The sequence below is a fragment of the Pygocentrus nattereri genome, chromosome 19 (genome assembly GCF_015220715.1).
Source record: "Pygocentrus nattereri isolate fPygNat1 chromosome 19, fPygNat1.pri, whole genome shotgun sequence".
Classification (NCBI taxonomy): Eukaryota; Metazoa; Chordata; class Actinopteri; order Characiformes; family Serrasalmidae; genus Pygocentrus; species Pygocentrus nattereri.
This window is the reverse complement of record NC_051229.1, coordinates 35,688,291-35,714,871: the sequence shown is the minus strand read 5'-3', so window position 1 is coordinate 35,714,871 and position 26,581 is coordinate 35,688,291. Positions and strand designations below refer to the sequence as shown.

Here is a 26,581-nt window from a genome sequence, read left to right as displayed (position 1 = left end):
CTTATATATTGATGTCTCTCATCATATTGACATGTTGATGTGGTCACGAAAAGGAGGCAAATCATTTTGCATGACGTCACTGTTTATGCCACATAAATGCTGCTTAAACTTTTAGCACCTCTAACTTCATAAGCAAATAATAAAAATGTGTAAATTTAGTTTTTTCCTCCAGGGCATTAAGGTCTATTTCACACGCTTCCTCTTCAGTTGTATCTGCCTTTAAAAGAAGGACACATATCAATTATGGTCTTGGAATACGCTGTTCTTCACTTCCAGTCCTCAAAGATCTGCTGCATTGTACAGCTCAGTGCCCACTTCAAGACTGCAGCCCTTCAAGAAGACGTAAAGACGTGAAGAGCGCTGGCATTTTGCAATTCCATCAGGCGGACCTTTAGAGATCCTCAACCTCTTCCTTAAGTGATTCCCGGCTAAAAAATGTGTCATTGCCTTTTTCACATACCTCCCATTCACTGCACCCTCATCTCTACCGTGTTTTTCACTGAGTACAGTTATAGACGTCTCTAGCAGTAGTTCTTCGAATAAACTTCTGTATTGACAGCAGTTCATTAAAGTTGTAGTTCTTGGTATTGGCAGCAATACTAGCACTTAAACGTACAGCGATAGTAATACTGATTCCTCTGACTGATACCATGAAGCAGCTTCTATCGCAGGCTAATGTGCTAACGTGCCACCATATTAGATAATGCTAATGGGAATGCGATTAGAAATAGTAAACAAAAACTAGAAAGGGAAAGTTTGTGAACAAACTTTAGGTTGGCTTGAACAAGTCAGCGATTTATGTTAAAACGTTACAATTTTGGGAGACTGTTGATGGTTGCTAAAGTGTTGCTTAGATGCCCATTGTATCTAAGGTGGTTGGTAAGGTTAGAAGGTTGCTACACTGATAAATACACTGATATCTTAAACCACCAGCACCTTAAATTTACCGCCACCTTAAATGCACTGCCACCTTAAATGCAGTGCCACCTCAAATTGCGGCTACCTTAAATGCAGTGCCACCTGAAATCCATTATTTGTGTTAATATTGTTATGCATTAGGCTGTAAGCGTGTGAGTCTGTGTGTACTGTGTATGAGTGTCTGTGTGAAAGACGCGCATCTTGCCATCACTTGTGGCAGTTAAACTTGAATATCCTGAACATTCTGCCATTCATTTCCATTTTCATGGGGAAAATCGTTTTTATGAAAACTATACGTTGGACCGCTTAGAAAAGCACAAGCGTGCTCTTCGGGTGTGGGAAACGCAAAGTTTTGTGTTTCTCACTCGAAAACTGCGGGACGAAAAACTTTTTTTAATGTTAATAAGCTATTTGTAATTGAGTTATCTTCAGTGATGACCTATTTGGAAAGAGGAGCTTGTATAACACTTAGAGGAGAGATTCTGTCCTGCGGTCTGTCAGTGCAGAGAGAAAGAGGAGAGAGGAGCACAGAGAGAAGAGGGTTAATCTGGGTTAGGATGGCTCTGTGTTGCTTTAGTGAAGGCCAGATGGCATGGACGGATTAGGCTCCCTCCTGTCTGTACTGGGCTTCTGAAAGAGAAAGGGATTAACTCGCATGCTCACACACACACATTGCACAAGTACACCAGCTTACACGCATCTATACACTGCACTTTAGGCTCTTTCATTTTCTCTGTTAAAGGATGACAGGTGATGTGTGAACTGCAGCAGTAGCAGAGTAACGGAGTCCTCTTATGGAGGTAACCATGTGAAAAAGAGCTACAGTAAACGGTTAAGCTGCGTTTTTTTCTTTGCTGTAGCGTTTACACACATTAGGCCCTGTCACACTTGTGCTTGCACATGACTTTTTGTAAGTGAAAATGATTATTAATTAGGTCATAAACAGCTTAATATCATTAATAACAGTTATATCACATTAACAAAAGAGCTGTTGTATTAGATAAATATAAAGACACACTCACTGGCCACTTTATTAGGTACAGTTAGTAAAAGGTTGGACCCCCTTTTGCCTTCAGAACTGCCTTTCTGGTGCTATATGGACCCCTTTATAAAAAAAAAGTTCTACATACACTCACCGGCCACTTTATTAGGTACAATTGCTGTTCAACACAAATGGCTAATCAGCCAATCACATGACCGCAACTCAATGCATTTAGGCATGTAGAGGTGGTCAAGACGACTTGCTGAAGTGCAGACTGAGCATCAGAACGGGGAAAAAAGGGGATTTAAGGGGCTTTGAACGTGGCGTGGTTGTCGGTGCCAGACGGGCTGGTCTGAGTATTTCAGAAACTGCTGATCTGCTGGGATTTTCACACACAACCATCTCTAGGGTTTACAGAGAACGGTCCGAAAAAGAGGAAATATCCAGTGAGAGGTCAGTTGTGTGGACGAAAATGCCTTGTTGATGTGAGAGGTCAGAGGAGAATGGGCAGACTGGTTCCAGATGATAGAAAGACAGCAGGAACTCAAATAACCAACCAGAATCTCTGAGGAATTAATTAATTAGCCAGAAAACAACTCACATATTCTTAATTTGTAAAGATGTATAGTAAAGGTTTGAGGTTTTAGCAATTTATGGGTTTCAAAAACTCCATTTACTCGACTAATCATTAAAATGATGATGATTGCTGGATTACTAACGCAGCTCTAATGCAGAGTTTCTAACTAGTGAAGTGGTGAACTTGTCCAGGACCACCGTGCGAGGATGCTGTTAGTGTTTACGGCTCTTGTGATGAGTAGTGGAGGCGTGAGAGGACTACGTGTGTGTACTTACGCTGGATGTTTGTGGAAAAGTGTAGAAACTTTGCCCGAGTCAAGCAGAGGGAATTTAAATTCCAATGCCTCCTGCTGCAGGAAAATTCTTCGGCAGCTCTTTTATCACAAAAGCCCTTTTCTTTCAACTCTCTCTCTTTCTCCTCCCACTCCTTCCCTCTTTCTCTTTCTGTCTTTCCTTTTTTTTTTTTTTTTGTCCCCACCCCCCTCCTTTCTCTCTCCGTGGGATTTTTACATCCCTTTTCACCACTAGGAAGGTCACTCCTCCCTTTTGCATCTCTTCCCCCGCCCACTGCCTTCTTAGCCCCTCCCTTTCCTCTTGTGCTGCAGTGCCATTGACGCTGAATAACCCTCAGTAGCCCCTCCCCCTTCCGCCTGTAATAGAGAGAGAAGTGGAGAAAAGCTTGCTCCGCCCCTTGTATTTGCTCTGTCTCTCTTTTCCCAGCACCCCTCCCTCATCCGTTCCCGTCCGTGGCGCAGAAGCTCTCCGATCTTATCCCTCCATCAGACAGGGTGAGATAGAGAGAGAGAGAGAGACAGAGAGAGAGAGAGAGAGAGAGACAGACAGTCTCGAAAGGGATCCAACACTGCATACCAGCAAAGGAGAAACACAGCGGTGGACCCACTTTGAGCAGCTGATAGTGTATCTCTATCGCTCTCTCTCTTTTTCCACTCCGCTGGGTCTTCCTCTAGCTGGGTGGGTCCTGGACCTTTCTCCCCCCTCCGTTCTCTCCGCTCTCCCCCCTCTCCTTCCTTCTCCTCAGCTGGGGAAGTGATCGTTCCTCCCCCGTGCGCTCTACTCGTCTCTAGGATGCACTGAGAGAGCAGGATGGTGCACCAGGAAAACTGTGCCTATCAGGTAGGAGCCGAAAACTGGCCTCTTATCATCAAAATGTTGTAACTTTTTGGATTTTGCTTTTCATTTTTTTTTGTTTTTCACTATTTTCTTTACGCTTTGGACCAGTAGATGTGGCCAAATATGACTTTATACATTGACATATCGGCATATTTGTGTTTATAGAAAGTTTGGAGACGAGGTTTTGTTACAGCAGCAGTCTGATAGTGATCTATTTCACACATACAGACCTCATAATGAGATCATAAGGTTTTCCGTGTTGTTAATATGTGGCAGGGTTAGACGGCCCGTTCCTGTACTGCCTGCTGTGACGGTCTTCTTTCTAGAGGGTCTGCTGCTATTCGGCCCTTGCTGTGTAATACATGCTTAACACTGCAGTGAGGTTGCTTCATACAGGCTCCATGCGTCTGGGAACATCTGATTCAGATTCTGCGTCTGTGTTTGGGAGACAGTGCTGGCTCGGTTGCTAAGTTCTCCCCTGGCTTTAGAGAGTAATGCACCCTCCCTCAGCACACCAGGCTCCTAAGCTGTCACTGGTATAAAGGTGTATGTGAGAGTGGAGCGGTCATGTCTGTAAATGTTTTGGATGTACTGATGTTACCACTGCCAGGAGGGCCGGGCGTGTGTGCGAGTGGCTGCATTAGGTCTGTTTGGCTTGAGTGCGACACAGACTGCTGTGTGTGGGCTGGAAATACTGTCTACGAACACAAGAGTCCCGCTTAGTGCTAAAACAGGTGTAACCACCACACAGCAATAACTGAACCTGTCTCTGCCTCTCTTCGTCTCTCTATTCTCTCTCTTCTCTCTCTCATCCATCATGCTCAGTTCTTTCCCGCTGTCTCTTCTGATTCCTCATCATTTCACGATTCCTCTATTGTTTGCATGAGTTAGTAGTTCTGAAAAACACTCTGATCCGTTCCTTTCGTGCAACAGAGCACAGAAACTCTCTATCTCTTTCTCCCATTCTGTTTCTTTTTCTCATTCTCTTTCTTCTTCTCTTTCTTTTTTGTCTTGTAATATCTCTCTCTCTCTCTCTCTCTCTCTGTCTCTGTCTCTCTTTCTCTTCTTGTCCTCATTCCTCACCGTTTCATGTTATTTACCAGCATTGCTTAGTAGTCCGCAGTGGTTGTGCTCCAAATACACCGCGTTTCATTAACACTATAATTACAGTATGCTTCTCTTTCTCTCCTTCTCTCGATCTCTCGCTCTCTCTTCCTCTCGATTTCTGTCTCTCACTCATCCATCGTCCACATTTCTCTCCCTCATCAGCCTGTTTCAGGTTAGTTACCAGTATTAGTTAGTATTCAGCAGACGCTGTGTTCCAGATACACTCTACCTTTACTTCTTCTTCCTCTTCTCTCTCTTCTCTCTCTCTCTCTCTCTCTCTCCCTCAATCTCTCTTTCTCTCTCTCTCTGTCTCCCACTCCTTGTCCTCATTCCTCACTGTTTCATGTTCTTTACCATCTTTACCAGCATTGCTTAGCTTGCGCTTCATTAACACTATAGTTACAGAATCCTTCTCTCTCTCTCTCTCTCTCTCTCTCGCTCTCTCGCTCTCTCTTTCTCTCGCTCTCTTTCTCTCTCTCTCTCTCTTTCCCTCTCTCTCTTTCGCTCTCTCTCTCTCTCGCTCTCTCTTTCTCTCTCTCTCTCTCTCTCTCTCTCTCGCTCTCTCTTTCTCTCTCTCTCTCTCTCTCTTGCTCTCTCTTTCTCTCTCTCTCTCTCTCGCTCTCTCTTTCTCTCTCTCTCTCTCTCTCTTTCTCTTTCCCTCTCTCTCTCTCTCTCTCTCTCTCTCTCTCATCATCCACATTTCTCTCCCTCATCAGGCCTACTTTCACATTAGTTACCAGTATTAGTTAGTATTCAGCAGTGACTGTGTTCCAAATACACCTTTATGTCTTCTACTTCTGTCCGTCTCTCTCTCCATCTCTCTCTTCTCTTCACTGTCTCTTCCCTTTCTTGTCCATCACCTATGTTTCTTTCCCTCACTCTCTTCTGATTATTTGCTTTTTCATCTTCACTACCAGCTTTAGTTAGTAGTCTGCAGTGGCTGCGCTCTAAATACACTCCGCCTCAGCTCCGTCTCATTAACACTACAGAAACAGAACCCTTCTCCTTCTCTCTCTCTCTCTCTCTCTCTCCTCTACCATCTATCATTCTCATTTCCCTCTCTCATCCTCTCCAGATTTATAGCTATTTCACGTTTATTTGCATGTTTTTGTACTCTGCAAAGCCTCGGCTCCGTCCCATTGACATTGTAGTGACAGAACCCTTACCCTTCACTCTCCTGCTGTCCTCTTTCCTTCATCATCATCATCATTTTTCAAAGTGTTTCATGTTTATTACCAACATTAGTAGCCTGCATTGGCTGTGCTACAAATACACTCCGGCACACAAAACAGTACAGAACCTCTCTCTCTCTGTCTCTCTCCCTCTCTCTCTCTCTCTCTCTCTCTCTGTCTCTCTCTCCCTCTCTCTCCCTCTCTCTCCCTCTCTCTCTCTCTCTCTCTCTCTCTCTCTCTCTGTCTCTCTCTCCCTCTCTCTCCCTCTCTCTCTCTCTCTCTCTCTCTCTCTCTTTCACTTGTTTCTCTCTTTCACTTGTTTCTCTCTTTCCTTCATCCTCTCCAACCTGATTCCTCTCTGTTTCTTGATCACTAGAAGCATTAGTTAGCAGTCTGCGGCGGCTGTGCTCCAAATACGCTGCACCCTGGCTCCATCCTATTTTGTGCGGCTTGTTCTTCGTGCTGGTTTTTTCTCTTAATTCCTTGCATGTCTTTGATCGTGTGCAGATAATCGAGGGCTGGTATGATTGTGTAATAGGATGTAGGCTTCCTCTTAAAGGGGGCAAAGCCGCGATTACTCCAGCTAAGAAGAGAGATACAGACAGAGAAAGAGGAAACCAGAGATGAGAGAAGTGTGTGTCAGAACAGTATCAGGAGAGAAAGGCGCCGATTGTTGGATCGGAAAGAGTAAACAAGTGTTTAGATTGGGAGGGGGGGGGGGGGGGGGGTCAGAGGAAATAAGGGGATAAGACAGGTTGGAGAGAAAGACTATGATGGAGGAGAGATAGGGTGACAGTAGATCCAAAAAAGGAAGCACAAAGAGGAATGAAGAGAAAGATGAAAGAGGAGAAATCGGCTGGAAAGGAGAATAGTAATGAGAGAATTGGGCACACTGGTAAAAGGAGATTAAGGGCAATACAGATACTCCAGGAGGGAAAAAGGGAGATAGAGAAGTTCCGAATGGGAGAGAGAGATGGAGAGGGAATTTTCAGGGAGGGATAAAAGAGGGACTCAATTAGAGAAATGGAGAGAGAGTGTATGAGAGAGACAGAGAGAGAGAGAGAATGAGAATAAATGGTGAAGACATAGCACTCGCTCTGATAACACCAACTCTCCAGAGGCCCCTCAATTAGGCCGGTTTCCTGGCAACCGCCAGCGCCCAGCGTGCTGTTCCTGACCACACAGAGGTTGGTGCCGGCCTGTCCCTGTCACTGTTTCTGTCTACTCGCTTTTCTCCCCCCACACTTGCTGAGGAGGGGCCACTATCAGAAGGAGTCGTCTTGTAAAAATTCCTGTCAAACAGCTTAATGGCCCACCCATCCACTCTCCCCCCTTTCCCCGCTCTCCCTCACTTCCCCCGCTCTCCCTCACTTCCCCCTCACTCACAGAAACGCAAAATAATAATTATCCCCTTGGCTTTAATTATTTACTCGCTAGATAATCTTCCCCAGCATGTCTCTGTGCATGTATTTAGCTCTTTGTGGGGACCTCATGTCCCTGTTATAACAAGAAAGCATACATTTTTAAAAAATAGTGTTGGAAAAATGCATTTGATTTTACAACATGCTTTGATAAATAATCATAAGGTTAAGCTTAGAATTCAGGTTTCGGTCCAACATACATTTAGATAAAATTGATATTTCAAGTTGATATTTGATGACGTATTTATTGTTATAAAGTATCTGCATCTTCTAACCTGATATAAGTAAATGTGGTACTTTTCTGTAATGCTAATCCAGGTAGGTTCGGTCCCAGTGTCATTTTTTACTATTGTATTGAAAATTGTTGTAATATATCAAAACAGATAGTATCGAAACAGTCGTATCGTACAGAAACACATTGTACTGAAATGTATTGTATTATAGTGCTGTATCACAGCTAGCGTAGTACTTATATATAAAGGTATAACACACGCCTTTGTGCATTTTTTGTGCTCTGATAAATTAAACCATTAACATGTTATCATAAGATGTATTTTCAGCCATTCCTCATTTTCTCCTTAATCTGAATTAACACTGATATTTATCTGCAATAGAGGAGAATAAAGGGGAATGAAGGAGGTTCAGTTATTCATTCAAGCACACATGCACCACGCCCTGCTAGCAGAGGAGAGATTATAGGGATCGATCAAAGGCCTTTCTGATCTTTCTCTCCTCTCTTTCTCTCTCTCTCTCTCTCTCTCACACGCTCTCTCACTGCCATCCATCCAGCCCTTTCAGTCTGGAGATGGTGGGGGGCTTGCCTCCAGTTTCAAGGCCAGAAATGGTGCATCGATGCTGCGATAATAAATCTCTCCATCACCCCGGACCCCTGGAGGTGACAGTTGAAAAATATGGCCCTGAATCCATTCGGCTCAGATGAGCGTCCGCACACGCGCGCGCGCACGCACACACACACGTGTAAAACTATCTTTCTGGGGTACTGGCATATTGAAATTTGCTTTAGGTAATGTTTCAAAGTCACTTAATTTAATACATATATCTTTTTCATGCTATATATATATATATATATATATATATATATAAGTATGATTGGATTTGGCCAGTAGAAATGGGTAATATCATCATGATGCACAATAGTGATGTGCATGTGTGCACGAGTACTTGATTAGCCTTTTAAAGTGCCAGTATTGGAGGTGCTGAATGCTGAAATCACTACTCAGGTATTCGTTACATTTCATTGCAGGAAAATATAAAAACTCACATCAGTGAAACATGAGGGTTCCACTCATATTGACGAGTAAGCGTGTTATGTGAATGTTATGCTCATTAGCTCATCTGAAGAGGCAGCCTCTCACATGCTCACCCCACATGGAGACATACCAATGTCAAGCCTCTAATGAAGCACGTTCCTCTGCGTACTGCTGCGTTTGTGCAACACCAGTGCTGCCAACTAAAGCAAGTAAACCATGCAAGTCCGTTCTTTGGATTTGTTTTTCCTTCCCTGCGGTTAACCGGATATTCTCATGAACAGATTCTCAAATCTGAAAATTAGTCTGAACGCACATCTCTAATATATGACATGTCGTGATATTCCACTGTTCTGATGTTAGATAAGTCGCATAGAGTGAGCTCAAGGACTTTTATTATTTTTTTCTCATACTTCACTGCAAAGAAATTATATATTGGTAAGTGAAATCATCTTAAAGAACATATTTAAGATTTTTCACTGCAAGATTGTTTTTAGAATAGTTTTAGAAGAAGTTCTTGGCCTCTTATATGTCATTTAATCTGGTGAAATTGTCTAATTTGTATAATTGGCAGAAAATTATATTTTTAATAACACAGATCATTTTTGCTTGCTTCAAGAAACAGCATGCAAAATTATCTGTGAATGGAATAAAATATTTTTTCCAAATTATTTCAGCACAGCAGCCGCCCTTTACATCCTGTCAAAGTTTCATGAAGTATGGATGAATAGAAATGCTCCAAAACTACTGAAAATAAAAATCTTGTTGCATTGACTTGCATCAAACTGGAAAGAACGTTTTGCCTTCTCCTGTAAAATGTAATGTTTGGGGGATTTTTTAGGACAGTAACAATATATTGACTAGATATGTGATTTTTTTCACATGACATGATTTTCCCTTTCTAATAAAACATGCAGTTGATTAGTCTTCTGAATCGCTTGGCCATTGATTTCTATTATAATCCTGTTTCAAATCAACAGATTATCTGTTCTTTACAAAGAGCAGAGAAATTCTGGAAAAATGCTTGACTTTCCTTTTATTAGGGTGTGGATCTTTAATTTACGGCTGTTCCTCACTACACACGCCCTCACAGGCACATTCACCACCACTCTTTTCCATTTATCGTCGTATTGTTTTACAAATCTGTTGATGTCGGTCTGCGCTGGAGGGAGTTGCCCAGTGACATCTGCGCGTGTTGTGGGAGATCCGCCCTGTTGGGCCCGCGCTGCTCCTCCAGCCCAGTTTGTTTAGCAAGAAACATCGCCATGGAGAAAACGATTTGTACCAGGTTGCCATGGCAGCGAAACCGTCGCTTCTCGGATGAATAAAGAACACGAAGATGTGTCCTCATAGGAAACAAAAATCATGAAAGATCTCAGTATCTCTGCTAGAAAGCAGTGAGATCAGACAAAGGAGACGTCAGTCGAAGCTCAGATGTTGGGCTCAGTAATCTCACCCGTCTCCTCTTGAGTTTTGGTCCAGATCTCATTAAAGTCACAAACTGTGCTCAGATTTGTTGAGATAATAACGCTCAAAGACCAGAAGCGTCTCGTGTCACCTTTATGGAATTCAGGAGAATCACTATTAAAGGGCCCGTAACTTCATTTTTCTTCATTTTTGTTACATGGTGCTAAAATATCTGCCTTTTTATTCATTTTACTGCATCTGCAACCCCATAAAAAGAAATATGACATTTTCTGGGATGCTAATTCAGGTATATTTAGTCCCAATTTTTGTGTTATAACATCTAGTAGTGGCATCAGCATTCGGCATTTTAAATTCGGTATTTAAAAAAATATCTCATCGGCAGTGAAGCCCCATCAAAAACAGTCATGATTCATTTTCACATGGCCTTTTTCCAACCTCTCTTTAACCTTTACAATTAAACTGTTTTTATATTGAGCCTTTAACACTGCTATATGTAAATGAGCTCTGTTCTGATTGGCTGCCCTGTGTTGTGCCTCATTCAAAGAGCAGTCCAGCTGAAACACTCCTTATAACTTCAGATTGAGTGGGTGGGGCTAAACTGTTGTAGGCTGTATTGATGATGTGTCAGTTGTTGTGATGTCACAGAAACAAGGTTTTGTAAAACAGGCTGTGTTTGCAGCAAAATTTCCTTTTCTTAATATGGGCTCTTTAGGTCTCCTGTGCCATAAAAGAGCATTCGAGCAGTAAAGCTGATGAAATCCTCAGACACACATACAGAGGTGCGATGCAGAGCTGGAAGTGACGTAACTGTAGTACGGTCAGCCTGTTGCCGGTCAGCGTGTGCGTGTATGCGTGTGATTGAGTGTGAAGTGTACCGGTCACGATCGTCCCTTGATTACACTCTCTCTCACTCTCTGACTCATAAAGGTTGCGGTATGAAGTCAGCCTGAGTGATGAAGGTGGGAGGGAAGAGGCAGATCGTTTCTTTGTTCTCCATTTCTCTCTCTCTCTCTCTCATTTATCTTGCTTTGATTTTGTTGAAGTTCAGATTAGATTTACTCACCCCCCCTCTCCTCCCCCCCACCCCACCAAACACCCCAGATCAGCCGATCAGCGGATCAGCAGATCAGCCCAGATCTATTTTTCACTTCTTTATTTCAGAAATAGACTTGCTTTTGTTGTTTCTGACACTTTTCATCTATAAAGTACAGGCAAACTTCTTGAGGGCTGGAGCGTGTGATGATTTACGCATGCGGCTTCCCTTTCGCTGTTAGCTTTGCTAGTCTCACAGCTTCAGACACTAAACACATCTTGGCTGATTGACTGTGTTTGAACAAAACTATCGCTTTAACATTTGTAAACAGGAGAACGCAGAAGACTGATTAACGGCCCAGCTCATCTTTAAACATTGTGCTCACTTTATGCACGTTTTGTGTCAAAACTTGACATTTTCATGCTAAACAAATCTGAATTATGGCAAATAAACATCAGCCCTACATTCAGCTTATCAGCCTCCTTGCTTACCAATAACTGGTATCAGTATTTATAGTATTTGTAGTATGTCTCATCACTATTGGTGCGGCTACAACCCTGCAGGAGGCCAAAATAGACCAGAATGACCACGAAAACGTCATAAATAATAAACGCATACATGCAGCTACTTCAAGCTGAAATCAGCTTCCGATTCATCTGCTTCATATTCAAAGGTTCCTTTCCATCTGAAATGGTGCAGCAGTTATGTTATGCAAATGTCACAGAAAAGTTTGTAGACATCCAGTTTACCTCAGTAAATGCATTCTTAATTAAACAGCTTCAATATTTTTGTTTTATATGAACGCACCACTAAACTTTTGCTTGGAGATGTTTAATGAGCAGTTAACCAGCAGCCCGGCCCAGCTATGATCAGCTGCTGGAGCAGCTGGACTGTTCAGCACGTTTGAATGGCTGATCTCACTCTGCATCCCAAACCACATACTTCACCGACTTGAGTAATGAGTGCGCATCGCACCGTTTTAGACATACTGTTTAGTGTGCTAGAGTGCGGTTTGCGATGCAACAGAGGGAATGCAGCATGAAATCTCCATTTGGCCTTCATTATTTAGCCCTACAGCAACAAATCAAGGCTGTACACTCAAGTATAACATCTAATATGATTTAAAAATGAGTTAAGCCAAGCATTCACTGTATTTACTGCCTTTGCTGGCTTGTTATCTCCTAACAAACTGCCACTGCGCAGTTCAATGAACTATCTTAACAATTAAACTGGGGCTTTTTCTCTGTATGCCTGTGTGTACCACCGTTTTTCCAAGATTTTTGCGTAGTTACGTGTTTAAAGTCATTCAGAGTGGTTTGGAGTGAAAAGCTCCATTCTAGTGTGTCAGAATTGTTCACAGTGGTGGAGATAGGAACCAGACGTCCACCTTTTTGAGACGTTGTTTTATGGTTTTACAAGCAGGGTGTTGTGAGGCAAAATAGTCCCAAAGAAAACGTTTATTTCAGATTTTCTACTGTTTTACCATCATTAACATTCCATTTAAACTCAGAAGACTTGTGTAGGTTCACTGGTGGTTTTGGATAGTAAATAAAATGGCTATATTTGTGTTGTAGTCATGGTGACCCCTGGTTCCCACCACCACAACTGTAACTACTGGCTGCAATATGCAGTCTCATTTTTTCATATCTCTATATCTTGTCACTGTTGTGCTCTATGTACCCTGATGTAATTCCTACCTGTCTCCTGGATTTGTGTTTATCTCCTCTTTGTTCTCTCGTCTCATTGCCTTCTATTGTCCTCTGTCCTCTGTGTCTCTGTCTACCAAAGATGATGATGATGATGATGTGTGTAGGGCCTTGAAAACACATTTCAAGCCCTAGAATGAAGCGCTAAAAGCTTCATGCCTTTGGATAATATTGGCGTGCGCTGATGGCACACCTAGCTGATTAGCATAGCAACATAGAGGATGAAGTGTTCTGTCACCATTACTGGTAACTGTCATGCAATGTATGTTTGCTATAGTGTCAAAGTGTAAGTAGCATAACTGTCTAAGCGTTGGCCCTGTAATCAGAAGGTCGCAGGTTCGATGCTGCAGCCATCCGTGGCCATCACTCCAGGTGCAAGCCAGAGTAGCCGGCTGTTAGCTGACACAACAGACCCGGTGGTTAGCGTTCTCCATGCATTTAGCCATCCAGTAATTCACTCTACTAGTGCTGGTGGTATCGTGTGATTGGGGGAGGCCTACCTTGTCAGTGGTATTTAATAGGATCAAATTTGGGATAGAAAAAAGGTCATCATCTTGATTGGCTTCCTTTCATTGTGCTTTTTCACAAGCAGTCAGTATAACTTCAGTGTAATTGGACAGGGCTAAACTGCTGTAGGTGGATGTGTGTAAATGTATCTGCTTTTGTGACATCACAAAAAGAGGCCAATCTAAAACAGGCTGTTTTGGCAGATTAGTTTCCATATATGGACCATATGGGCTGGGAAGTGATCAGTACGCTGTGAATCTTTACTAATGTTTACGTGCCACAAAGCAGAGGAAATTAGATTTTCACGGATATGGGCCCTTTAACGTGCGTACACAAGGTACATATTCAGTCACTGCTTCTTGTCGCTGTATTGAAAACGTATCGAGACACAGCCGTGTCAAACTGAATTTCGAGTCTGATGTGTCATTACAGCCTTAGTGTGGAGCTGCGCTCGTCTCTGTGTTATTGTGCTGCAGTGGCAGGTGGGCGGATGTAGGAGATGGAGTGATAAGTCATTCTGCATCACCCGTAATCCCCTGGGATCAACTCTGAATCACACCCACTGCTTTTTTCCCTTATCCAGCAGTGTGTGTGTGTGTAGGTGTGCGTGTGTGTAGTAGTATGCAAAAGTGTTGGCACCCCTGGTCCAGTGGAACGTTTTGTTCCTCAAGTTAAAAACAAGTTACAGAGAACACACTTCTGCACATTTTCACACACAGTTACTGTTTATTTGTTGAATTTAACATATTGAGGGAAAGCATAAAATGTGGCCTGTACACATGTTATGGTTTGGGTTTTTCTTATATGTTAAAGTAGGCAAATACATACAAATTGTGAACTAAAATGTGTGCAAATGCCGTATTTCAGTCTATTCTCTGTATTTATTTTCATATCAACAGACCATGTAATTTGTTCATCTCCCCTTTTTCTCTATTGTCTCATTGTCCTCTGTTGTCCTCTTTGTCTTTGTCTACCTAAGATGATGATGATGTGTGTGTAGGACCTTTATTTGCTCAATGTTTGACACCCCCCACCCCCCACCCCCCACTCCAAGGTCAGGTCAGTGTGTGCGTGAGTGTCTGCTCATACGTGTGAAGAGAATCATTAATGATTTCTTTGTTTGCTTTTGGGAGATTTTTAAAATTATAATTACAGGTGTATGATAGGGTTTTATTAGGAAGAGAGACCTTTTAATATGAACTGCAATCTATCAGGATAATTTAGCGAGTATTCTATCACGTATGTGTCCATCCTTGATCCTATCTATCTATCTGTCTCTCTATCTATCTGTCTGTCTATCTGTCTATCTCTCTATCTATCTATCTATCTATCTATCTATCTATCTATCTGTCTGTCTATCTATCTGTCTGTCTATCTGTCTATCTCTCTATCTGTCTGTCTGTCTGTCTATCTATCTGTCTGTCTATCTATCTATCTGTCTGTCTATCTATCTATCCATCCATCTGTCTGTCTATCTATCTTTCTATCCATCTGTCTGTCTGTCTATCTATCTATCTATCTATCTGTCTATCTATCTTTCTATCCATCTGTCTGTCTATCTATCTTTCTATCCATCTGTCTGTCTGTCTATCTATCTATCTATCTATCTGTCTGTCTGTCTGTCTATCTATCTATCCATCCATCTGTCTGTCTATCTATCTTTCTATCCATCTGTCTATCTATTTATCTATCTATCTATCTATCTATCTATCTATCTGTATGTCTGTCCATCTGTCTGCCTGTCTGTTTATCTACCTATCTACCTATCTATCCATCTGCCTGTCTGTCTGTCGGTCTATCTATCTGTCTATCTATCACAGAGGCCTGGTCAGTTCAATACTCCAGTGTACAGTAATACCAGCACTGAGACTAAACTGCATGGCATCAAGCCTGGAGTTAGCACAGAAGAGGAAGTGAGAAGGTGAGGTCGTGGTTTTCAGGCCCAGACTTACAGCAGACATGGCTTGTTTCCTAATGTTAAGCTGAAAAACTACAGACCGACAAATAGAAATATATGTGTATAATCATTAGGGACGTGTGATGATGTCAGCATCATATCATCTCTATAACGGTTATCCTGTTGGATCCAGGACCAGTTTCTACATTGTAAATGTGTCAACTTACATGAAATACATCAGATATTGGCCCAGAATTTTTATAGTGGTGCATTCTTAATCATAACATGAACTGCTGTCCAAAAGTGTGTAGACACCTGCCTCTCCAGCATTTATAGCAGATTTTGTGCAGTAACAGCCTCTGCTCTTCTGGGAAGGCTTGACACTATATGTTGGAACATTGCTGTGAGGATTTGACTGCATGCAGTCACAAGAGCATTAGCAAGCCAGTGATTAGTCCAAGAGCTCTTTAAGATCTGAAATCCTGAACATGAGGCAGATATTGCCAGGTTACAAGTGAGCAGTTAGCTTAGTAAGTAGTCCAGCTTGGTGAGGCAGACCCTGCAGAGGTGTGGACCACCTTCCTGGTTGGCAGAGATCAGCAGAGAGAATGTATTTGTATTCACTTTCTCCTCATTTAGCTCTGTGGTTCTGAGCAGATGACTGCAATTTCTGATGACGGTGGAACTATTTTTACCCAGCCAAGATAAAAACGGACCCCTAGTCCCTCACGCAGGTTGTTCTGAGTGGGTACTGAGTGCTGAGTGAGGGCAGCCAGGCGTAGATCAGCTCAGGAGAGTTGTCTATATAAGGAGAACATGAGGTAGGAAAGTTAAGACAAAGAGAGATGGAGAGAGAGAGAGAGAGAGAGAGAGAGAGAGAGAGAGATAGAGAGAGAGAGAGAGAGAGTTGGGGGTGGGATGGGGTTGAGTGTGTGTGTGTGTGTGTGTGTGTGTGTGTGTGTGTGTGTGTGTTTTCCGTTCTCACACTCCTGATTTGAGGACAGCTGCCCCTCACAGCTTGTTTGGAAAGAGACACCTCAGCTCGCTCGCTCATTCTCTCTCTCTCTCTCTCTCTCTCTCTCTCTCTCTCTGTGTGTCTCTCACTCTCTCTGTGTCTCTCACTCTCTCTGTCTCTCTCTCTCTCTCTCTCTCTCTCTCTCTCTTTCTGTCTCTTTCTCTGTCTCTCTCTCTCACTCTCTCTGTGTCTCTCACTCTCTCTCTCTCTCTGTGTCTCTCACTTTCTCTGTGTCTCTCACTCTCTCTGTCTCTCTCTCTCTCTGTCTCTCTCTTTCTGTCTCTTTCTCTGTCTCTCTTTCTCTCACTCTCTCTGTGTCGCTCACTCTCTCTGTCTGTCTCTCTCTCTCTCTCACTCTCTCTGTCTCACTCTCTCTCTCTCTATCACTCTCTCCTTCTTCTCTCTCCTTCTCCTTCTCTCTCTCTCTCTCTCTCTCTCTCTGTCCTGGAGTGACCGCCCTGTTTGGGAAGTGGTCAGGCTTGGAGGTAATGGGGGGTGGGGAGGGGTGGGGGTCTTTAGTCTGCAGGAACAGAGGCACTAACACTGAGCCATGGAGTGCAGTGTCCACTTTAGTCCTGCGCTGAACCTTACAGCAGGTCCAGGATTAACTAAACTGCAGCAGTACTGAGTACTGGAGCCAGGCTGGGCTGTGAAGAGAGAGAGAGAAAGAGAGAGAGAGACACTGGCAACATGGACTATGCTGGAATTGATGATGTCATCTGCAGAGCTTCAACGCTCTATGTTATGGATGACTACAAGGAGGTAATGGAAAGGGGTCGGAGTCGCATGTGGAAGTTCTCGTGTGGTCTTTATGATATGCGGCGTTTTTAAACGTTCAGGTTTGATCATCAGAGCTCAGACCTTCTGTCACTCTAAAATCCATTACGCAGTCTGACCGCGGCCCTCCTTAGATTTACTTCTCTGCAGCAGAACGTAAATGGCTGTGTCCCAAATGTCTGCTTTAGGTTGAGAGTTTAGAGCTCTGAGTGGAGTCGCTCACTGCTGAGGGCTGAGTAAAGGGTCTGGAAGTTAAAGGTGGAGTGAAGAGCCTCTTCCTGAGCAGCAATGAGTAAAGGTTTCCTCACAGCTCCCAGCAGGAAAACAGATTGTACTACTTAGCAGTAGCTTATTGTGTGTGTGTGTGTTTGTGTGTGTGTGTGTTTGTCCCTGTACATGTAAGGCCTTAATACTGTGCTCTCTAGTGTGTGTGTGTGTGTGTGTTTGTCCCTGTACATGTAAGGCCTTAATACTGTGCTCTCTAGTGTGTGTGTGTGTGTGTTTGTCCCTGTACATGTAAGGCCTTAATACTGTGCTCTCTAGTCTGTGTGTGTGTGTGTGTTTGTCCCTGTACATGTAAGGCCTTAATACTGTGCTCTCTAGTGTGTGTGTGTGTGTGTGTTTGTCCCTGTACATGTAAGGCCTTAATACTGTGCTCTCTAGTCTGTGTGTGTGTGTGTGTTTGTCCCTGTACATGTAAGGCCTTAATACTGTGCTCTCTAGTCTGTGTGTGTGTGTGTTTGTCCCTGTACATGTAAGGCCTTAATACTGTGCTCTCTAGTGTGTGTGTGTGTGTGTTTGTCCCTGTACATGTAAGGCCTTAATACTGTGCTCTCTAGTCTGTGTGTGTTAGTATATGTAATTTAACTGGTTATGTATGTTATTGGTGTTATAGGGATGAAAGGGATTAACTAATTAACCATTAACCAACAAATACACTGATTTACCTGTGCTGTCTGTTAAAAAACTGACTACTGACTGCTATTAGAGTCAAAGGTTTGGGCGCTTTGTTTTTGTTGTCACATCCTCTACAGAGAACACATCTGCACATTTTCATGCACAATTACTGTTTATTTACTGACTTTAACATAGAAATGACATAGAAATGAAACATAAATGTGGCCTGTACCAAAGTTAATGTACAAATTGCACTTTATGTTTTATTTTTTCTAATATGTTAAATCCAGCAAATAAAGAGAAATTGTTCAAGTAGCAGAAAAATACTATATTTTAGTGTGAAAAACTTATTTTCACTTAGAAAATCTACAAAACGTGTCATTTGACTTAGGAGTGTTTAATCTTTTGTACACATTTGCAGATCACGTTTGTAAGTGAACAGAATCTCAAATTTAAATGTTTTATGGATTTATTTGTTGTATAATTAGTGGTGATAAATGGACCAAAAGAAATGGCCTAAATTGGCACACGCACACACGCACACACACACACACACGTACACACACACACACACACACACACACACACACACACACACACACACACATACATACATACATACATATCAACGTTGTCAGAACAAACATCGTATCTCCATAACAGTGACTTTACAGGAGAAGGAAAAACATATTTTACTTTTAATGTAAGTCAGTGGAACCAGTTTTTCCAAGTAAAAATGGCAAAAATGGAGATACGAGGTTTTGTCCCGACAGCAGCAATATACAGTCTGTCTGTCTGTTGAAAGTCCTTAGTTGCTTATTTAAGTATATTTAAAAATCTTCTCTCTGCAGTCAAGTCCAAACCTGCCCCGGTCATCCATACAGGAGACACACAAACACACACACACACACACACACACACACACACACACACACACACACACAGGAGTGCCAGCAGCACTTTTCTCCTCTAGAGGTTAAAGGCCACAGCTCTATCAGAGCAGCTATGGAGTAGAAAGAAAGTAAGAAGGCGGGAGCTTTTCCTCTTCTGTATCATTGCTGAGCTCAGGCTTCTCATCACTCTAAGACAAAATACAGAAATTTGGAAATATCAGTGGAATTCCCCTTTGTTATAGAACTGTGTAATAAAAGTACTTATTAACCAGAAATCTAGGCATTGTAAAGTTCTAGCATCATGTTAGAATCATTTTCCGTATTTACATGCAAGAACATTGTCATTACAGTTGTGTGCGAAAGTTTGGGCGCCCCAGTCAAATTCCATACATTTTGTTTATTTGCTGAATTTATAACAAAGTAACGCTCTTTGTATTTTGTTTTATTTTTTCACATATTAAACTCAGCAAATAAATAGCAACAGTGCACATCTAGCTGGTTCCCTGTAGAGGATGTGTTAGCTTTTTTTCACTTCCACAAAGCATGCACATTGATTTGACAGTATTCAAACATTTGCATGTAACTGTATATCATTGAAAACAGTGATTCCAGAAGTTTTGAACGGTACATGGGTACAATATGACACATTATCACATGCTGAGAATACGATATAATATGATCAAATATGATCTCTGTCCCTCAGTTTATTCCCTACACACTATTTACACACTCAGGCTGTCAGCACTGAGCTAAAAACTCACTCACGGGACTGGAAGGTGTCCGCAGATGAACAGGACACTCCTGTGCGATCCGGGACGAGCCGAGCGGGGGGCGAGATCTCCGATAGCAACAACCCCCATCACACCCCACCCCGCGCTCAAAGCCTGCATTGTTCTTACTGAAAAGTGAGAAGCAAAACGGAGAGACAGAAGAGAAATCTTCTATCAGTAACTCAGCCTGTATGTTAAAGGCCACTTACACCACATTTTACTGGTATTTTTTTTTTTTGTCTCTTGAGGTCCATTTATGACATTTGTGTGGTTTAGCATCCAAAAGAGTCCTGAAAAACCTCTTTTTATCCCAGGCTGTGATACTGTACCTGTAAGACCTATATGTATTTAAATGAGCTCTGCTCTGATTGGCTCCTGCTGCAAAAAGCCACTGAAACATTTCTTATTTGCAAAAATCATTCAAAATCTACTCGTTTCAGTTCACTTTCCATATATAAAGTGCATTGGCTGGAAAGGGAATGGTACATTCTGAAATTTTGCCTATGTTTACATAAAATATCTAACCCTTATTTTAAAAAAAGCGTGCAGTCCTTCATCTGGGCTACTTAAATAAGAACTTCCATTTGGTGGTCTTCACTGAACAGCCCAGAAAGTTGTTGCAACCTGTTGTAGCCTTGCTAAAGTGAGATTTGAATAAGAATAGGGCACTTTGGTTGAACAGGTGTCAGGAGTGAGGGGGTCAGTGGAAGGACAGTTGATAGGCATACAGTGACCGAATGGCTTTCCATTGTTCTTTATGTTAACAGCGCTGATTTGCATTGACTTAAATGGATGTTGATTCAGTATAATGAGGTGTGTGTGGGTGTTGAGGTGTGTGTGTGGACATGGCGGTGTCGTTTGTCTCACCCTCTGATGTTTTTACGGTGAAGGCTGTAATGCTGTTTGCGTGTCCCCAACACACAGCTGTCTCACAGGTGCTGTGTGTGTGTGTGTGTGTGTGTGTGTGTGTGTGTGTGTGTGTGTGTGTGTGTGTGTGTGTGTGTGTGTGCGTGTGTGTGTGTGTGTGTGTATGTGTGTGTGTGTGTGCACGCTCAATAAGGGGTGGAAACTCCTGAACTTGTTTGCAGACACATTCCTGCTGAGGAGCCGTGTCACTCCACAGTTTCTCTGGTTCAACTAAATTAGATTCAGTGCAAATGAGCCCCCCAACCTAATTTGGGAAGGACGTCCAATTGTGATTTTTCTGACCAGAGCTGTGACTCTGATTTAAATTGTGGCCCTATTTTTACATAAATTAAGCTCAAGGGCACCAGCACATCTCCAGCTGGCTTACGGCTTGATCCCTGATCGTAGTGCACCAGACTACCAGTAAGGTGTGGTTGTGATGTCACATCACATGGGTGTTTGGTTCCTTCTGATTGGTCTAACTCAGGGGTCGGCAACATGTGGCTCGTGTAATCACTCCAGCTGGTTTCCTGATACGTCTAATCTGCAAACCGTCAAACACTATAAAGTAGTGAAGCTGAAGTCAGTTTCTCATTCGTTAAATGGAGCAGATACATGCTGGCGCCTCAGGTGCCGTTTCAGGTGGAATGGAAAAATTCACAGTAAGCTGCTGAATGAGAAGCGACTTCAGCCTCGTAAAAAGTCAAAGGTTAAGAGACATTTTACAAGAAATTATTCCACTTTTCCCACTGGAGATGTGAGAAAAGCGGCCTTAGCTGAGCTAAAGATTAAAGCAAAGTAAGTCTGCGTTTTCATGTATATTATATTTTTAGTCTACACCAGTACTTCAGCCCATGCTGAGACATATTTACAGCCAAGATGATAAAATGGACATAAAATCTTGTGGCTCCCAAGGTGGTTTGATTTTTGTTGAAAGGACCAAATGGCTCTTTTTAACAACTGAGTTGCGACCGCTCGTCTCTCTCACTCTCCCACGTGCTATTAGATTAAATTCTCCCACTTAAAACTTGTTGGGCCTGCATGGTTTATAATGTAGGTTATGGATAAAATTGCAGTGCGATTTAAAAATCACGCTCTTACAAAGTAGGATTTTGATATCAAGCTGTGGATATGAACATTCTGATCGGTTCCAGATGTGTTTCTGTGGATGTTTCGATAAATCAAGATCCAGCAAAAGTAGTAATAGGCCAGGCTGCCCACTTAGGGATGTAACTGACAGGCTAACATTTGCTTTGTACCGTCTGGTTTTTATGTGGTAATGTAGGGTGTGTGTTATGGGCTATAGTCTATATACAGTGCTAGGACTAATTACCATATTGTCTTGATTTAGTGCTTTATATTCCAACATTGAAGCATAAAAACAATATTAGTAAGAGGAATTACAGATTGCATGCTTTGTAATGTAGATACATAATAATCATGTAGTCTCCAGGTTGCATGCTTGCAGGTAAGGTCTTCCAGGTGGTTGTTAGGAGTCCAGTGTTAGCTCTTAGCTTTTCATCATTTTTTTTAGCTCCAGTTTTGGAAATTCCTGTGTTTTCACCTGTTTTGCTTTGACTTTCTCCTTCCTTATGCAAGTGAACTATCTGATATGAGAATAAATCTATTGTAAAACTGCCTCACTGTGTGATGACACCACATTTGCTGCAACTCCGACTGCTTTTAACTAGGCTTTTTTGCATTTTTGAATCACCAGTGTTTTTATATATCGCAGCGAAACAGTACAGTTCTAGTATATTCAATACTCATGCAATACTCTTTGGTCTATGGTACCAAATACTAGTACCAGTCCATAATGTTTGTTGCTTGTCATGCAGGCCTGCATCCTGTCACAGAAACACAGCTGTCACTCAAAGCAACCCACACGCACACTCTTACTCATTGCATCTGACTGGAAGAACTCACTTGTGTTTGTGTTCAGTTGCTTAGAAAAACGTAAAGAGCTAAATGCTGCCCTCTGCTGGGCGCAGGACGAACTGCACCTTCTATCTGGCTGCTCATCAAACCTGGATGTTTTTGTGCATCCACATTAACAAAGATTTGAAACAGGCAGCTTTTCTGTGAGCACTCTGTCGATACGACGTTGTGCGTTTGTGTAATTTTAAGAGGAAGTGTGTTGGGTCTGAGATCTCCTCCGCTGCATATCCTGCCGTGTTTGCCATCTCCGCCCTTGGCGCCGACACAAACCTTCCCAAACCCTCTTTGCTGAGTCATGCTGTGCCAAGCACCACCCTTGCCTGGCACAGGCAGTGGAGCTGATCCTACATATACACATGCACAGTGTGGAGCTGGGATTATGTGAGGCTGCTCTGCACAGGTTGACAGTGACCAACATTTTCTCTATATATTTTCTGAATTATCATGGTGCTGTAAAAATATCCTGAAAATATTTAAAAAGCGCATTGACATTGTTTCACCACAGGTAGTGTGTTGATAGACTTTTTATTGAGGAAAAATGAGCTGCAATTTGAATAAATAAGTCATTTTTACTAGCACAGCTGCTGACAGCTGTTTGGATTATGACTGTGAACATGTGGCATCCTCCTGTGTGCTTTGCTGGGGAGAGCAATAGGACATTTACTTCACCATCGCTTTTTTAATCGTACACAGTTACTGTCATAATAAAAATGAAGTATCTTTGGATATCATTAAAACTGGAAGCTGTCCACCACTACTCTGTATGATAACCAGCCCCTGATTCAGATTTTGTAGCTAATGCTGACTTTACTAAGCTAAAAATTACAACTGATAATATCTGCTTGACCTAATTGAACTGTCACACTTCCTTAACAACCCAAACAGCAGAACCTCAGTCCTATATAATACAGAGTGGAACCAAAATGCGATTTTGCATTAATTTCTAATTTAATACAAAATTGTTTATTGCAAATTACGTTATCAGCATGAACAAGAGCCTCAATGGAAAGAATAAGACTGAAAAACATTTAAACAACTTTTTAAACATGTCGTAGGTTTTCTTCAGTTTGAATAGAGGCCTGTCCAGAATCCATAATATATCCTCTTTGGTTTGGGTGCATAACTCTTTAGGTTCATTTTTCCGAAACTCTAAACCTTTCTTGTATGTTTTCAGATCTAAAAGGAAAAAATCCCGGATTTTCAGTGTGATCTCAGATTTTTGAAGCCCACTGTCATATACATGAAAAAAACTGGTAATTATCAGATACCGATAAAACCATGAGCCGTCAATACTGGCCAATATCGGCCAACCAGTCTATCACTTAATAGCACGTCCTTCTGTCTTTCTTTCTTTCTCATTCATTCTGTCTTACCTCTCCCCTCCACTGCTCTCCCGCATTGCGTGAGCTTTCTCTTTTGCTTCATTGACCGGGTTCAGTCTGGCACTGAGAGAATAGCAGGCGCTGGCGCATATGGGCGTCACCAGTGAGCAAATTGGCAAATCAAGCTCTTGCCAAATGGAGAAAAGCTGTTCAAAGAGGTTTATTAAAATGTACTTAAACTGAAGATAGATATAATTAGATCTAATGAATCTGGTCTAATTGTGCTGTTTAACCATGTCTTTCGTCAGAACAACACAATTGGTCACAATAAATCAAATATAGACACATTGCCGACTTATAGCTTATATACAGTACATTCGCGAGCTCCACTTTGCATTGGGCTCTTTCTGAAGACGCTGTAGCTCATCAGAACAGCTGGCTGGAGAATCAAACACCAGCCTGAATCCGCGGAAGAAAACGAAGGACATATTTTGTGATTCAGGAACAGTTTTACCCGGCTCACTCTCAACCACACAGCGGCTCCACTGACACTTGCAGGTTAAATTTTACTTCACAAGTTGGACAAACAGCACAGGCTCTCTGTGGATCACAGAGTTGGACAGAAAGCTATTTGAACAGCATGTTTTCCGAGAAGGAAAAGTAATGATAGCAGAGGCAGCCGTGAGGCTCAGCTTTCATGTGTGTGATTATGAAAAACCTTCAGGCCTTCTGTTTCTCTCTCTCTCTCTCTCTCTCTCTCTCTCTCTCTCTCTCTCTCTCTCTCTCTCTCTCTCTCTCTCTCTCTCTCTCTCTCTCTCTCTCTCTCTCTCTCTCTCTCTCTCTCTCTCTCTCTCTCTCTCTCTCTCTCTCTCTCTCTCTCTCTCTCTCTCTCTCTCTCTCTCTCTCTCTCTCTCTCTCTCTCTCTCTCTCTCTCTCTCTCTCTCTCTCTCTCTCTCTCTCTCTCTCTCTCTCTCTCTCTCTCTCTCTCTCTCTCTCTCTCTCTCTCTCTCTCTCTCTCTCTCTCTCTCTCTCTCTCTCTCTCTCTCTCTCTCTCTCTCTCTCTCTCTCTCTCTCTCTCTCTCTCTCTCTCTCTCTCTCTCTCTCCCCTGGGTCCAGCTACTGGATCACTAACATACAGAGCTAATCATATCTGTTACTACACAATATGGCATGGATCAATACGTACTCAACTGTACAGTTAATCAAATATCTCTCCTACATGGACGTGAGTGCCCTCTAAAGTGTCCACTGCAGTCAAATCAGCTGTTACAGTCCAAACTGCTCAGCATTTTCCATACAAATCCACTTTAGTCCTTTCCAGATTTAGCGTGAACACTCGAAATGCTGGCAGAAGGTCAGTGTGAGTGTAAAGTGCTGCAGGCCGAATGGGCGGATATATGGAAAGGTGTTTTTGTAAACCCACAATAACAGTTCAACAGTTTAAATCAGGCCATTTTTGCAGCATTGCATGTTTTTACGCTGCATTTTTTAAAAAACAAGAAGTGAGCCAAACGCGAAATAACAAAACTTGTGGTTCTGGTTTCCATTAATTGAGACAGCTGGAACCTCTATAACCACGCTTCATGTTTTAAATGTCTTTTTGGTCATTTTGTGCCACTCTAGAGCATCCGGTTTGGCTAATTACCACCTTCCATGCTGGCTAGCTAAACATATTTGCTGATATGAAACAATATACTGCACTGATGTGCACTCACACTTTCACAAATATGTTTCCATATACTTACAATCATATGTAGAACCAAGCAAACCGTATATCTGAGTGAGAAAACATAAGCAAAACCTCTTATTATTGCCATAGTTGCTTATAACATCAGCTTAACTGGCTAATGTCACCACTGCGACCTCTTTGTGAAGCGATAATTCTATGAACGCATCAATGTACCATTCTTATGGGTGATGTTATAGTGCTTGGTGAAGTCCTCCTCATCTGGAAGAGTAAAAAATGGAGTGTGACCAGAAACTTGACCGCTCTTGAGCAAATTCCTTAGATATGACACTGAAGGGCAGTAAACAAAGCATTCCTGTTTTCTGGTGTCAAATGTTCTGGTGCTTTTTCCAGTCGTCAGTTTCCATATGTGGACTGAATGTATTTCGATTTCCTGTATCAACTCTTTGACAACTGGTTGGCAGTTTTGACCCAACAGGACTGTATTCTGTCCAGTTCATGTGTATGAGGTGTTGTTTGGGTGTGAAAAAGCAATGATTCATTGTGAAGCTTCAGTCTGAAGATATTCTGCTGCACTGATTTTGGAATATTGTATTTTTCTCATTCTTTTCAAACATATAATCAGATAAAGCATGGTGTGTTGTTTTGATGGTCTGTGTTTGTACTGTGTGAGTACGTCCTCCAGTCTCATTAGTGTATTCATTATATTTTTTAAAGAATTCTGAATTGTGTACAGCAAATCATGGTGAGATTTGAGAGTTCATCATGCTTTTAATAGTGTCCTAAAAAAATCAAATTGTGAGGCCATTCGTCACCGTTTAGCCTCCACTTTGATTCCTACCAACATTAGCATTATTGACTGAGCCATTAAGCTCATGCTTAATGACTCAATGGCGCCATCTGCTGGACACCTAAAGCATACACAGTTTATTATATTCCCTCTTGCCCTCTGTGTGTTTCCCTCAGGCCCAAAAGAATGAGCGAGAGTCCATCAGACAGAAGCTGGCCCTGGGCAGTTTCTTTGACGATGGGCCTGGCATCTATACCAGCTGCAGCAAGAGCGGCAAACCCAGCCTGTCCTCACGGTAAGAGTCTACACAAACTCAAAAAAAGTGACGCTTTGGATTCACTTGGTTCACGTGTGCATCTTTTCCACATTAATTAAATATTAGAGATGCATGAAGATATCTGAATAATACATATCAGCTTTTTAAAAAAAGACAAAAAGTG

The 26,581-nt window shown here is 42.2% G+C and overlaps 1 protein-coding gene across 5 annotated transcripts in view; it reads left to right on the top strand.

Moving 5' to 3' along the window:
• schip1 (schwannomin interacting protein 1) overlaps positions 1–26,581 on the top strand; it is a 534,426-nt gene that overhangs the window by 477,259 nt on the left and 30,586 nt on the right. For 3 of the 5 annotated variants that reach the window (XM_037530836.1, XM_017691844.2, XM_017691843.2), the window contains one exon: positions 26,318–26,436. In XM_037530836.1, coding sequence (XP_037386733.1) covers positions 26,318–26,436 — 119 coding nt within the window. Of the gene's footprint in view, positions 1–3,198; positions 3,611–16,685; positions 16,924–26,317; positions 26,437–26,581 lie in introns of those variants that run through there. The other 2 variants (XM_037530838.1, XM_037530837.1) reach the window with 2 other exon arrangements.